Raw genomic sequence first — 15366 nt, 5'->3', positions numbered from 1 at the left:
CATAGAATTATTATGTATCTGTTTGGATATTGGATTAGTATCTTTCTCCGCCCATAAATTGTAAGTTCCCATAATTGTCTGGTTTACTTCTCCTCTTATTCTCAGTGCCTAGCTGAGTCACTGGCATAGAGCCCTGGACTAGGACTCAAAGATGACCAATTCTAGTTCTAATCAGTAAGTATCGATTAAGTAGATAAATACATTATGTGAGGAAGAAGCTATACATTCTCAAGGGTAAAATGAATTTGATAAACTAAATAACTCATCTGACATCTAACAACTAAGTTTTTATCTCAGCTTTGCCATATGGCAGCTGTGCATTTAGTTTACGTCTTCACACCTTATTTTTACATCTATAGTATAGAAAAAAAATAACAGAATAAAACATTTAAAATTCATATTCAGGACACTGGTGCAAGTTATGCACTGAATAAATGGCAACCACAGAGCAGGAATAAAAACGGTTATTCAGGGGGTGGGATCCCCTGGTCCTCTTTCCACACTGTCTGCCCACTTTCAAGATCCCAAAATCTTTGTCTCAGCCTTTATCCACGACCCAGTGAGAATACTGGAGTGTGAGTTAATTACATTGTAACATCTGCACTAAATAAAAAGCTTCAGAGGCCGCCTGGCTGGGTCTATACGTGCTTGGAGGTGTAGAGTAAATCTGTAAGAATGAGGCCAGGACACTGGGATTTCAGGCATCAAGGGCTGCAGATGGGAAGTGTGGGTTAGGGGAAGAGGAATGTAGGCAAAATCTCTAAATTTGGATCACAGACAGCCTCTCCGTCTTCTTCAACTGTTTGTACCCTGATTGCCTTAGGATTTCAAAGCTCATAATGAGGTTCTTACAGACCTTTGAGTGGGAAGAGTTGAATTCCCGACTTACCTCCCTAGGGCAGCTGTACTGGAAGGGAGGAGAGTGGTGGGTGAAGTATTTACCAGGGTGCATACTGGGCACACAACCTCCCTGCCTTGATCTCTATAAAGCTGTCTCTTAAGAGCCCCCTGGGCCCAGTTAGCCCTGGGGCTCAAGGGGGCTGGGGCAGCAGGCACTGCACAAAATCTTAAGTGGTTGGCTCCCCTGTGCTCTGGAATCTCTCTTCTTTAGAGGCTTCAAAGAAATTAAGAATTCTAACTGTGTTGCTCTTTATTTTATAGAAGAGGAAGTGAAGCCCAGAAGGAACCATTCAGGAAGCCAACAAAGAGTTGAATTCAACCCCAGACCCTCTGACTCTCACCAATTCCCAAATTAGAGCTTTTTGCACTAAGTATCCTACAACATAAATAGATTTCAAAAAACAAAATAGCATAACCACTAAAAGCCTAATAATTTACAGTCAGCAAATAGAGGGGTGCCCAGCTGCCTCAGTGGGTTGAGCTTGTGACTCTGAATCTCAGGGTTGTGAGTTCAAGCCCGACATAGAGCCTTCTTATAGTCAGAAAATAGAGTGACCATCCTGGTTTGCCTGGAACTATACTGGTTTTAGCACAGAAAATCCTGCACGGAGGGAAACCCCTCAGTCCTGTGAACTGGGGCAGTTTGTCACCCAACATCCAGATCTAGATTCAAAACCAACTTCTTAAACATCCTTAAAAACATTTAATTGGCTCAAGTTCCTAATTCCTCATTTGTAAAATTACAGTACAGATTCTTATAAATCCATTTGACTATGAAACTTAATATCACATGTTAAGTGCTTCTGACACAAGAACTACTGAATAGAAAAATTTGAAAGAATTTGATAACCAGTGGGCTCTGGGGGCCCTGGGGGCTGTGAGGACAGGCAGATTCCCAAGACACTAAGGAGAGTCTTTTGGTCATCTCATATCGCACCCAAACTTCTGTAATGAAGAAATTGAGGCTCTAAGGAGGAAGAGACTTGCTGACAGAGAAATTGGCATAGAGACAGACGTGAACAGAATTGTCCTGATCCAGACTCCAATTCTATCCCCACTGCCCATGCTGTCTCTTATTACCAGGGTTAGGAGAGGGAGAAAAGAATAACTGGTATGTTTTGACCTTTTACCAAGTATCTGGGACCATGATAAGTTGCTTGATATAGATTAGCTTATTTAATCCTCAGAGAAAACATGATGAATGCATTTTATTATGACTAAAATCAGTACTGGATTTCTCAGTAGGCAGACTACACCTACAGAGTTACAGCAATGGGGAAGTAAAGCACTAAATATATATATCATACACTATATTTTAAATAAAACGTTATATTAATATTATATATTAAAACGCATAAATATATTTTAAATAATAAATAAATATATAGGCATTTGTATATATAAAACCATTCATGGCTCCAATGGAGATCCAGAAAATGAGATTAAATGTCTACTTCTTTTTTTTAATTTTATTTATTATTTTGAGAGAGAGAGAGAGGGAGAAAGCAGGGGAAGGGCAGAGAGAAAGCAAGAGAGAGAATCCCATGCAGGCTCTGCGCTGCCAGCACATAGCCCAACGTGGGCTGGATCTCATGAAGTGTGAGATCATGACCTGAGCCAAAGCCAAGAGTCAGACACTTAACTGACTGAGCTATCCAGGTGCCCCAGGCTAGTCTCTTTCTAATTTTCCCTTACTCCAAGGTATAAAATTTTGGAGTCCAGGAGCCCCCTAAATGTCTATTTCTTTTTTTTAATATGAAATTTATTGTCAAATTGGTTTCCATACAACAGCCAGTGCTCATCTCAACAGGTGCCCTCCTCAGTGCCCCTCACCCACCCTCCCCTCCCGCCCACCCCCATCAACCCTCAGTTTATTCTCAGTTTTTAAGAGTCTCTTATGGTTTGGCTCCCTCCCTCTCTAACCTTTTTTTTTTCCTCCCCCTCCCCCAGGGTCTTCTGTTAAGTTTCTCAGCATCCACATAAGAGTGAAAACATATGGTATCTGTCTTTTTCTGTATAATTTATTTCACTTAGCATAACACTCTCCAGTTCCATCCACATTGCTACAAAAGGCCATATTTCATTCTTTCTCATTGCTAAGTAGTATTCCATTGTGTATATAAACCACAATTTCCTTATCCATTCATCAGTTGATGGAAATTTAGTCTCCTTCCATAATTTGGCTATTGTTGAAAGTGCTGCTATAAACATTGGGGTACAAGTGCCCCTATGCATCAGCACTCCTGTATCCCTTGGGTAAATTCCTAGCAGTGCTATTGCTGGGTCATAGGGTAGATCTACTTTTAATTTTTTCAGGAAACTCCACACTGTTTTCCAGAGTGGCTGCACCAGTGTGCATTCCCATCAAGAGTGCAAGAGGGTTCCTGTTTCTCCACATCCTCTCCAGCATCCATAGTCTCCTGATTTGTTCATTTAGCCACTCTGACTGGCGTGAGGTGTTATCTCAGTGTGGTTTTGATTTGTATTTCCCTGATGAGCCGTGATGTTGAGCATCTTTTCATGTGCCTGTTGGCCATCTGGATGTCTTCTTTAGAGAAGTGTCTATTCATGTTTTCTGCCCATTTCTTCACTGGGTTATTTGTTGTTTGGGTGTGGAGTTTGGTGAGTTCTTTGTAGATTTTGGATACTGGCCCTTTGTCTGATATGTCGTTTGCAAATATCTTTTCCCATTCTGTTGGTTGCCTTTTAGTTTTGTTGATTGTTTCCTTTGCTGTGCAGAAGCTTTTTATCTTCATGAAGTCCCAATAGTTCATTTTTGCTTTTAATTCCCTTGCCTTTGGGGATGTGTCAAGTAAGAAATTGCTGCGGCTGAGGTCAGAGAGGTCTTTTCCTGCTTTCTCCTCTAGGGTTTTGATGGTTTCCTGTCTCACATTCAGGTCCTTTATCCATTTTGAGTTTATTTTTGTGAATGGTGTGAGAAAGTGGTCTAGTTTCATCCTTATGCATGTTGCTGTCCAGTTCTCCCAGCACCATTTGTTAAAGAGACTGTCTTTTTTCCATTGGACATTCTTTCCTGCTTTGTCAAAGATTAGTTGGCCATACGTTCGTGGGTCCAATTCTGGAGTCTCTATTCTGTTCCATCGGTCTATGTGTCTGTTTTTGTGCCAATACCATGCTGTCTTGATGATTACAGCTTTGTAGTAGAGGCTAAAGTCTGGGATTGTGATACCTCCCGTTTTGGTCTTCTTCTTCAATTTACTTTGGCTATTTGGGGTCTTTTGTGGTTCCATACAAATCTTAGGATTGCTTGCTCTACCTTCAAGAAGAATGCTGGTGCAATTTTGATTGGGATTGCATTGAATGTGTAGATAGCTTTGGGTAGTATTGACATTTTAACAATATTTATTCTTCCAATCCATGAGCATGGAATGTTTTTCCATTTCTTTGTATCTTCTTCTATTTCCTTCATAAGCTTTGTATAGTTTTCAGCATACAGATCTTTTACATCTTTGGTTAGGTTGATTCCTAGGTATTTTATGATTCTTGGTGCAATTGTGAGTGGGATCAGTTTCTTTATGTGTCTTTCTGTTGCTTCATTATTAGTGTATAAGAATGCAACTGATTTCTGTACATTATTTTTGTATACTGTGACTTTGCTGAATTCATTTATCAGTTCTAGGAGACTTTTGGTGGAGTCTGTCGGGTTTTCCATGTATAGTATCAAGTCATCTGCAAAAAGTGAAAGCTTGAGTTCATCTTTGCCAATTTTGATGCCTTTGATTTCCTTTTGTTGTCTGATTGCTGAGGCTAGAACTTCCAACACTATGTTAAACAACAGTAGTGAGAGTGGACATCCCTGTTGTGTTCCTGATGTCAGGGGGAAAGCTTTCAGTGTTTCCCAATTGAGGATGATATTAGCTGTGGGCTTTTCATAAATGGCTTCTATGGTGTTTAAGTATGTTCCTTATTTCCCAACTTTCTTGAGGGTTTTTATTAAGAAAGGAGGTTGAATTTTGTCAAATGCTTTTTCTGCATCGATTGACAGGATCATATGGTTCTTATCTTTTATTAATGTGATGTATCACATTGATGATTTGCGAATGTTGAATCAGCCCTGCAGTCCAGGAATGAATCCCACTTGATCATGGTGAATAATTCTTAATATATGCTGTTGAATTCTATTTGCTAGTACCTTGTTGAGACTTTTTGCATCCATAATTCATCAGGGATATTGGTCTGTAGTTCTCTTTTTTTGCTGGGTCTCTGTCTTCTTTGGGAATCAAAGTAATGCTGGATTCATAGAATGAGTCTGGAAGTTTTCCTTCCCTTTCTATTTTTTGAAACAGCTTGAGAAGGATAGGTATTATCTCTGTTTCAAATGTCTGGTAGAATTCCCCAGGGAAGCTATCTGGTCCAGGACTCTTATTTGTTGGGAGAGTTTTGATAACTGATTTAATGTTTTCACTGGTTATGGGTCTGTTCAAGTTTTCTGTTTCTTCCTGTTTGAGTTTGGGAAGTGTGTGGGTGCTTAGGAATTTGTCCCATTTCTTCCAGGTTGTCCAGTTTGTTGGCATATAATGTTTCATGGTATTCCATGATAATTGCTTGTATTTCTGAGGGATTGGTTGTAATAATTCCATTTCATTCATGATTTTATCTATTTGGGTCATCTCCCTTTTTTTTTCAGAAGCCTGGCTAGAGGTTTATCAATTTTGTGTACTTTTTCAAAAAACCAACTCTTGGTTTCACTGATCTGCTCTACAGTTTTTTTTTTTTTTTTTTAGATTCTATATTGTTTATTTCTGCTCTAACCTTTATTATTTCTCTTCTTCTGCTGGGTTTAGGGTGTCTTTCCTATTCTGCTTCTAGTTTCTTTAAGTGTGCTGTTAGATTTTAGTCTCTTTTTCTTTTTTTTTCCCTCTTGTTTTAACATTGGGGAGCTCTACCTCGTTCCTGTTCCATTTCCCAAATTTTTTTAACTTTAGAGAAAGTAATCTCCATTGTATAAGAATTCTAAATTAGCTTTAAGATCATGTTGTTGTATTCCCCCAAATATTCATAATTAAGTACATTGAATGGGGAAGAAATGACACCTTCAGTATTTGTTTAATCTTTCCACCTAGACACTTCTGTCCCCATCCATTCAAGTTTATTTCTAAACCTATTGATCATACTTGAACTTTCTTTCCATAAAACACCTCATTAAAATATTACTGAGGAATTATTTTTTTCTCTCCTTCTCTCTCTTTTCTTTTTTGAGAGAGAGAGTGTGAGTGGGAGAGAAGGCCAGAGGGAGACAGAGACTCTCAAGCAGACTCCATGCTCAATGTAGAACCCAACTTGAGGCTGGATCCCAGCCTGGTTCCATGGATCTTGGATCATGACCTGAGCTGAAATCAAGAGTCAGTTGCTCAATGGATTGAGCTATCCAGGCACACCCTGAGGAATCATTTTTTTAAGTTTGAGAGTTGAATTAAATATTTGTTGTTTTTGGAAATTTCTGGTTTTGTTATGTTATATTTGGAAATTTTTCTCAATTTTTAGTATTTTTTCTTTTTCTTTATTTTTTATTTACTTTTTAAATTTTAATTTATTTTTTAAATTTACACCCAAGTTAGTTAGCATATAATGCAACCATGATTTCAAGAGTAGATTCCTTAATGCCCCTTACCCATTTAGCCCATCTCCCCTCTCACAACCCCTCCGTAACCCTCTGTTTGTTTTCCATATTTAAGAGTCTCTTATGTTTTGTCACCTTCCCTGTTTTTATATTATTTTTACTTCCCCTCCCCTATGTTCATCTGTTTTGTATCTTAAAGTCCTCGTATGAGTGAAGTCATATGATATTTGTCTTTCTCTGACTGACTAATTTTGCTTGGCATAATACCCTTTAGTTCTATCCACGTATTTTTAAATCTTTGTGTTTTCTTGAACCACAAATTACATCACTTGGAAATAATTATAATATGGTTGTATTCATTCATTTATCCAATTCATAAGTATTTACTGAAATCTGTATAATCTGCGCAAGGTTAAGGTTATAATTTGGTTACTATAAATGTTAGAATTTTCCTTATTGAGTATTTTACTATATGCCAAGCAGTGTGTGAACCATTTTGCAAATTATCTGTAAACTTTATAAAAAATATATAATCTGGTTATTTTGTATCAATTTACAGTTGAGTAAATTGAGGCTCAGAGAGGTTGGGATTTTTCTTTCCTTTTTTAAAAAAAAATGCTTATTTTTGGGAAAGACAGAGAGGGGTAGGGCATGGGAGGAGCAGAGAGAGGGAGACACAGAATCTGAAGCAGGCTCCAGGCTCTGAACTGTCATCATGGAGTCCAACATGGGGCTTAAACCCACAAACTGCGAGATCATGACCTCAGCCAAAGTTTAACCCACTGAGCCACCAGGTGTCCCAGGTTGGGATTTTTCTAAAGCCATGATCTTCTGTGCACAAAGTTCATACCCTTTCTAATATTACACAATTAATTCTTTCAAAACGCTTATGATTCCAGTAGGAAGCTATATACAGAGTAGTACAGAGTGCTATCTAGCTGCTGCAGTGTAATTCCACACAAATAGATTTGAAGCATAAAAAGAATAAAATATCTGTTTTAACGCTATTGGAAGTGAGGGGACCAGACAGAGGGCAGGTAGTAAAGGAATTCCTTAAAATGCTGCACAGAGTAGAAACTTAAAACCTGAACCAATATTTAGCCCATGATATCTGTCTAATAAATATTTTTGATGAATAATTAGGATGATACACATTTTCCATGCAGATAAAGATGGACAAGATACCCCAAGTAAAGTCTCTCAGAGCAAGGATATAGATATAAAGCAGCTTGTTGGTTCAGGAATCACATGTAGTTCCATATGGCTAAGGCAAAATACAAGATAGAGTGGTACTATGATTAAGAGACGTGTTACAGCTTTTGGACTTTATCCATAGACAGTAAGAGACATTGAAATCTCTTGAAAGAGACATTGAAAGTATTTTATAATCAGATGGAGCCTTTGGGAAGATCATTCTGGTTGTGGTGTAGTAAAAGGAGAGAAAAGATCAGTAAATGATGAGATCATTTTGGAAGATATTGCCAAGTTGAAGTAAGGGATGATAATGAAGGCCCCAAATAAGGTAGCAACAGTGGTGAGGTAGAGGCAAAGTTGGGAAAAATCAAAATCTGGAATTTTCAGGATTTAGTATAGAGTTAAAGATACAGGTTAAATTAAAATAATCGTTTCTATCTCAAGTCTCACAACATTGAAAAAAGATTCCTCAAAAAAATGGTAAGTGATAGCCAAATATCTGTGTGTGTGTGTGTGTGTGTATGATACAGTATAAAAAATATATCTAGAAAATTTTTAAATATTTAACCAGAAAGTATATGATATAACACATTAATAAAATATGCATAAAGTTTTCATTAGTACTTTCTGGAAAGTACTATCGCTTGTATAGTTTTTTCATAATTTCACTCATTAGCATGATGAATTATATTGATGAATTTCTGAAAAATGAGTTATGCTTTGAAATCTAGAATATATGTTGATTATTCTTTGTCTATATTATTAATTGTATACACAACTTTGAGTATTTACACATATGTTCCCATTAGTGTGTTTTGTCTACAGGATTGTTTGCCAATATAAATTTTTTCTGTATTGTTTATCAAGATTATATTTGCTCTTTTGAATAGCTTTCCAGTTTTATTTATGACTTAAGATGTATAGGGGTGCCTGGGTGGCTCAGTCTGTTAAGTGGCTGATTTCGGCTCAGGTCATGATCTCGCGGTCCGTGGGTTTGAGCCCCGCGTCGAGCTCTGTGCTGATAGCTCGGAGCCTGGAGCCTGCTTCTGTTTCTGTGTCTCCCTCTCTCTCTGCCCCTCCCCCATTCGTGCTCTGTCTCTCTCCACCTTTCAAAAATGAATAAATGTTAAAAAAAAATTTTTTTTTAAAGATGTATGAAAAGAGGGCGCCTGGGTAGCTTACTCAGTTCAGCATATGACTTCGGCCCTAGTCATGATCTCACAGTTCATGAGTTTGAGTCCCACATCAGGTGAGATCGAGCCCCCTTTGGGTGAGACCTGCTTCTCTCTCTCTCTCCCCTGCCTCTCTCTGCCACTCACTCACTTGTGCCCTCTAAATAAATAAATAAATATTAAAGAAAAGATCTATTAAAAGAATAATCTGTTTCTTGAAATGTGGGGAGAAAAGCAAAGAAAAAGATCTTGTTCTATATACAACTGTAATATGTTGTAATATGTACAAATACATATTATAATATGTTGGAGATGATGTGAGTATAATTGTTAAGTTGTAATTTCTTCCGTAAGTATGAGTTAATTCTTCATGCATTTACATTTTTTTAAGTTTATTTATTTATTTTGAGAGAGAGGGCATGCACTCATGAGTTAGGGAAGGGCAGAGAGAGAGAGGGAGAGAGAGAATCCCAAGCAGGCTCCATGTTCAGTATGGAGCCTGACAGGGGACTCGATCTCACAACAGTGAGATCATGACTTGAGCCCAAATCAAGAGTCCATCACTCAACTGACTGAGCCACCCAGGCACACCCATGTATTTACATTTTGTTATTTTCCCTCGAATACCAATTTATTCCAGACTTTAGATTACTTATAGAACATGCTACTGTAATTTTAAAAACATCTCTAATCTAGTATTATATATGATTCCTGAGTGTATTTTCCATTTGATTAAGTTTTTAGAGGTTGGTCTACTTTGAGAGCTTAAAAGATTGGTTATTGGATTATTTTCAATCTTTCCCATTCATATCGTTCCATCATTTAAACAATTTTTAATGATTTTAAGTAGTATTTTATTCTTTTATAATGTCTTAAATTGACTGCTTAATTTTTTAACATTCTCTTTTTGTCATAAAAAATACCACCAACTTTCTTTTTAAGTTTATTTCTTTATTTATGAGAGACAGACCTAACCTGAGCAGGAGGGGTAGAGAAAGGGAGAGGGAGAGGAAGAAAAAGTATCCCAAGCAGGCTCTGCACTGTCAGCACACAGCACAATGCTGGACTCGATCTCACAAACTATGATATCATGATCTGAGCTGAAATGAAGAGTAGGACACTTAATTGGCTGAACCACCCAGGTGCCCACCACCAACTTTTTATAAGACTATGAATTTAGGCAGAATATATCATTGCATATATGTTGTATGTTTTGTTATGTAGTGTTTGCACTTTGATTCTTTCTTTATAATTTGCTAATATATGCATTTATATTGTTCATTAAAATATATATACATACATATATGTGAACATATACAATTTATGTTATACACCTTACCGAATTTTATTATTATTGAAACCTAAATCACACTACAATTTATATTGTAATTGCATTTATTTCATCTTTTAAAAGCTAGGTAGATAGTGTGTATTATATGAAATAAATACTGACATGCATAGCTATAGCTAATATATATATTTCATTTGAACTAACATTCTTTTTCATAATCTTAATTTTTTTTAGTTAAACACTTAACATGAGATCTCCTCTCTTAACAAAATTTTAAGTGCCATTGTATTATTGTTGACTATCTGTAAAATTCTGCACAGAAGATTTCTACAGCTTATTCATCTTGCTTAACTACAACTTTATGCCCATCAATTAGTAACTTGTCATTTCCCCTTCCCCCAAGCCCCTGGCAACCACCATTCCAATAATTGATTCTATGAATTTGACTATTTTCTGTACCTCATTTAAGTGGAATCATGCAGTATTTGTTTTTCTGCGACTGGCTTATTTCATTCAGCATAATGTCCTCAAGGTCATCCACATTGTCACATATTGAAGAATTTTCTTCTTTCTTAAGGCTGAATAGTATTCCATTGTATGGATATGCCCATTTTCTTTATCCATTCATTGGTTGATGGACATTTAAGTTGTTTGCACATCTTGGCTATTATAAACAGTGCTGTAACACAGGTGTGCTATCTCTTTGAGATCCTGATTTCAATTCTTTTGGATAAATACCAAAAAGTGAGATTGATGGATCACATGGTTATGACACAAAAAAGCACAGTCAACAAAACCAAAAATAAACAACTGGGACTACATCAAACTAAAAAGCTTCTGCATAACAAAGGAAACAATCAATTGTAAAGGCACCCTTGAAAATATTTGCAAACCATATATCTGATAAAGAGTTAATCTACAAAATGTATAAGGAACTCCTACAATTTAATAGCATAAAAACTAATAATCTAATTTTAAGATGGTATAAAGAGTAGAATAAGCATTTCTCCAAAAAAGACCTACAAACAGTCATCAGAACATACAATGGCATAATGGCATAACATCACTCATCATTAGGGAAATCCAGATTGAAATTACAATGAGATATCATCTCCTATCTTCCAAGATGGCTATTACTAAAAAAACAAAAGACAACAAATATTGACAAGGATATAAGGAAATATGGACCCATGCACACTATTGGGAATGTAAAATAGATCCACTATAGAAAACAGTATGGAGATTCCTCAAAAAAATTAAGAGTAGAGCTACCTTTGGCAAAATCTTGGGAAATGGCTTTCTTTACCCATTATGAAAGTGTTTCCATGGTACTAAGCAATTTCCTTTGTGATGATTCGCTTTCAAAAAAAACATGTTGTGATAAAATGAGGGACTGATTATGAGGATGTATATTTTTGGATTAAAAAAGGGGAAAATTGAGCAAGTTTTTTTTTTTTGTTTTTACTAAATTCTGACCCAGTTTAACTTGGCAAAACCTGTTGGTTTAAGTCTTAACTATTGTCAGGTAGTCATCAAACATCTGGTGGCAGAAATCCTAATATTGGTTAATGACTAAAAAGAAATGTAAAAAGCCTTGTCAAAGTAGTTTTTAAAAACTCGAATTTGTGGTCTAACAATAAATATCTTCTCGGTGTTGAAATTTCAACATGTCTCCTACTTAAAACTTTGTTCCCAGTAGTATTTTGCAAAGCCTCCGACGAATCTCTTTGGTTTTGATGGAATAAATGATGGGGTTGAGCATAGGAGGCACAAAGAGATAGATCAGGGACATGAGTGTATGTACATACTGTGGGGCATGCCTCCCATAGCGAGCAACCATGGACACACCAACCATGGGCACATAGAACATGAGCACAGCACACAAGTGAGACACACATGTATTCAGTGTCTTACGTCTTTCCTCCCAGGATGCAATGGCAAGTACAGAGCGCAGTATGAGCACGTAAGAGAGAAGAATGAGTGCAGAATCCAAACCAAAGTTACAGATGACAATGAATTGACCATAAATATTATTGACGGTGATGTCACCACAGGGCAAGCGGATCAGATCTGGATGCAGGCAGTAAGCATGGGAGAGTACATTGGCCTTGCAGAAAGGCAACCTCTTCAGAAGGAAAGGCAGTGGGAAAACCATACAGAAACTGCGGATGATAACAGCCATGCCCATACACACCACACAGGCACCAGTAAGAACTGTGGCATAACGCAGTGGGTTACAGATGGCCACATAGCGGTCAAAGCTCATAACCAACAGAATCCCCGACTCTATGAAGGAGAAGAGGTGGATAAAGAACATTTGAGCCATGCAAAAATCAAAGCTGATCTTCTGTAAGTGGAAGCAAAATGTGGCCAACACCGTGGGCAGTGTGGAAAAGGACACACCTAGGTCATTAACTGATAGCAGGGACAAGAAATAGTACATAGGCTGATGCAAACTCTGTTCCTCCTTGATAATGAAAAGGATAAGGGCATTTCCCACAATGGAGACAGTGTAGAGGGTACCAAGGAGCAGAAACACATAGTGTTGGGAGGTCCCCAGCCCTGAGAACCCTGTCAGGGTAAAGGGAGGCAACTCTGAGCTGTTGTGGGGGTTACCTCCCATATTGGCATTACTGCTTAGACTCTAGGACCACTGTCCTGTAAAGAAGATAAACATACAGTTTAAATCATGACCTAGACCTAATATCCTAAGACTCATATATCATCCAGCCCTTTATTTGTAGCACTAATCAATCTTGCTCCCCAAATCATTCATCCTTCTCTCTTATTGTCAACACTATCTCTGGAATTATCTGAGTGTTCTCTTTTATACAGCTGGCTAAACAGGTCACATTGCCTTCCTTTACACCTGTGCCTAACACCACAATGCTTCTCACATTCAAAGCTATGAACTCTTTTCATCAATCTCTGGGCATCTTTTTCCTCAAGACCTAAAATCAAACTGTCTTTATCACTACTTCCTTGACTATCCCACCTTCTTCCTGAACATTTCGCTTAGTCATTGAACCATAAACTTTTCCTCTTTCCACTCTCTCATGCTACTGAACCTTTATTACCTTATTATGATTCTCCAGCTTCCTCACTCCTGTATAGCCTGTCAGTTCTTCTATCCATCCATCCATCCATCCTGATAAAATATAAATGGGTAGAAAGAGGTGGTCAGTACTAAATCAGTAGTTCTGGTTTCAATCCTCAAAATTTCCTTCCTTGTACCTCAGGATACCCACATTGATCTCTTTGTTGCTATCCAAACATGAACTGCAGGTCCTCAGCTCCCTGAGGCAGCCCTGAATGTGATAACATAGCCATTAGATCCATCTTCTAGGGCCCAGGACCAGCGATGCCCGCTGCCATGGATATTTGTTGGCCATGGCCAGCAGAGGTAACTTGTCTTCCTGCTACCACCTTCATAGCTATAGGTTTGTGTCTCCTTTCATGCCCACTTCTCTGCCAGTCCTGCATTATAGCTTTGTGAATCCAGTCTTCCCTCCTGACTCAGTTCCAAGAACTCAGCCGTGACTCTCGCTCACTGTTGAGCCCCTTCTGTGCTTAGTGCAAGGTCTTGCACAGGAGATGTACTCACTAAGTCACTGATCCCTCCTGGGCTTTTGTTCTCTTTGTTGTAAACTGGAGATTTTAAGAAACCGAGCTAATGGGGTTGTAGAGATCCAAAAGTGGACAGTCGTGAAAACTTTAAGGACTTTGCAACTTGGGTTCTATAGCCTTCTGTCCGCCGTCACCTCCAGCTGCTCATCTGCCTTTGCCAAACCTCCATCTGACTCAGGACTGCTCTATCCTCTCTTCTCAGGATGCATTTCCCCCTGCATTCCATATTCTTAGTACCACTTTGTCTTCTCTACCTGAAAACTCTTCCTAAACATTTTTATTTGTCTCTGCATGAAATGTGCAGACACCCTTGATTTTAGTTTCTTAACACTAAGTAAGGTCCTGCCAAGTGGTATCCAAAGCAGTCAGTGTCTTCTTATATATGCGCCTCATACCAGCTATTCTGAGAAAAGTGAGGGGTGATTGTTCACACCAAAGCATCTATGTCCAAGTTTAGCCTGTTGGGGTATTCCTGCTGAGACAGTCATGTCTGAAACAGAAAGCATGGCAGGATTTTAGAGAACAAGAGCTACAGATAGAAAATACAGAACTGGGAAGGTGGTAAAGGTGAAAGTGTACAGGAAATCAAACAACCCGACTCAAATTATGGAGAGCCTTTCCTCCTTCTGACTGTCATACTATAGCACTCAGGATTTCTAAGTTAGGGGAAGAGTGCCTTAAGGCTTGAGATTTTGTGCATCTGACACTCCAGTTTACCCACCTGAGAGAGCTGTGCACATGGAAGGTGCAGAGGAAGGAAGAGCAGTAGTGGGGGCCCTGAACGCCTTACTCCAACCCCCAAACGGTTACTTGTGCCAACTCTCTGGCCTGACAATATAAGGTTGCATTCAGGAAGTCCCTTGAGCTTATCTCTGCTCAGGTACTCATGGACTGCTGGGAACACGGAACATCTACACATCTATTTTACAGCCGAAGAAATTGGGTTTAGCAAGAACCCCTCAGATACCTAATGTTTGCCTGCAACTCACCAGGCTGAAAAATGTATTATCTTTTCAAAACTCCCACTCATGTGTAAGTCAGACCAAAGGATTCAGTGTCTCACCTAATGCACTCCTAGACCTTGCAGTCACACTGATTGCCATGCAAAAAGGTCAGGAAATTACCCAAGCCCTGATCAATACTCATGGGTTTATCAGTATCCTGTGTCTACTGGCCCTTTGTCATAAGTCTCTTCAAATTTTCCCATATGGAAAGAAAAAAATACTGTCTTTTCATTTACAGCAAGGTAACAATTTTTACCCTAAAGTTCTATGGTATAAGGTGTATGTTAACAAAAGTAACTATAAATGGAGTCCTTCATTCAATAGTAGACATGATTTTAGTCTTCAGAAATGTGTAGATGAATAAGCATAACATTTCATAGTCTAGTTGGGGAGAATCCTAAGGAAACCTCTTCTATATTTCAGTGAATTCAATGATAAAAGATACAAGGCAGAGTTTAGGAAAGAATAAAGGAGGGGAATTTACAATATTCTAGGGCAGCCAGAGAAGATTTTCAGGTGTATCTCTTGCTTTTCAAATTATGAGCAAATATTATTTAAGTGAATATGGTAGGCAGAATGCCCCCCACAAATATGTCC

The 15366-nt window shown here is 38.2% G+C and overlaps 1 protein-coding gene across 1 annotated transcript; it reads right to left on the bottom strand.

Annotated features, from left to right (window-relative positions):
* Positions 1 to 11816: 11816 nt before the first annotated feature.
* Positions 11817 to 12761, bottom strand: LOC112865280 (olfactory receptor 51I2-like). The gene has a single exon (XM_025928327.1). The coding sequence runs from the start codon at positions 12759 to 12761 to the stop codon at positions 11817 to 11819; it is 945 nt and encodes a 314-aa protein (XP_025784112.1).
* Positions 12762 to 15366: the final 2605 nt, after the last annotated feature.

This window comes from Puma concolor, chromosome D1 (assembly GCF_028749965.1).
Source record: "Puma concolor isolate L17-30 chromosome D1, mPumCon1.1.hap2, whole genome shotgun sequence".
Classification (NCBI taxonomy): domain Eukaryota; kingdom Metazoa; phylum Chordata; class Mammalia; order Carnivora; family Felidae; genus Puma; species Puma concolor.
The sequence above is the reverse complement of the archived record's forward strand: the minus strand, read 5'-3'. Positions and strand labels throughout refer to the sequence as shown.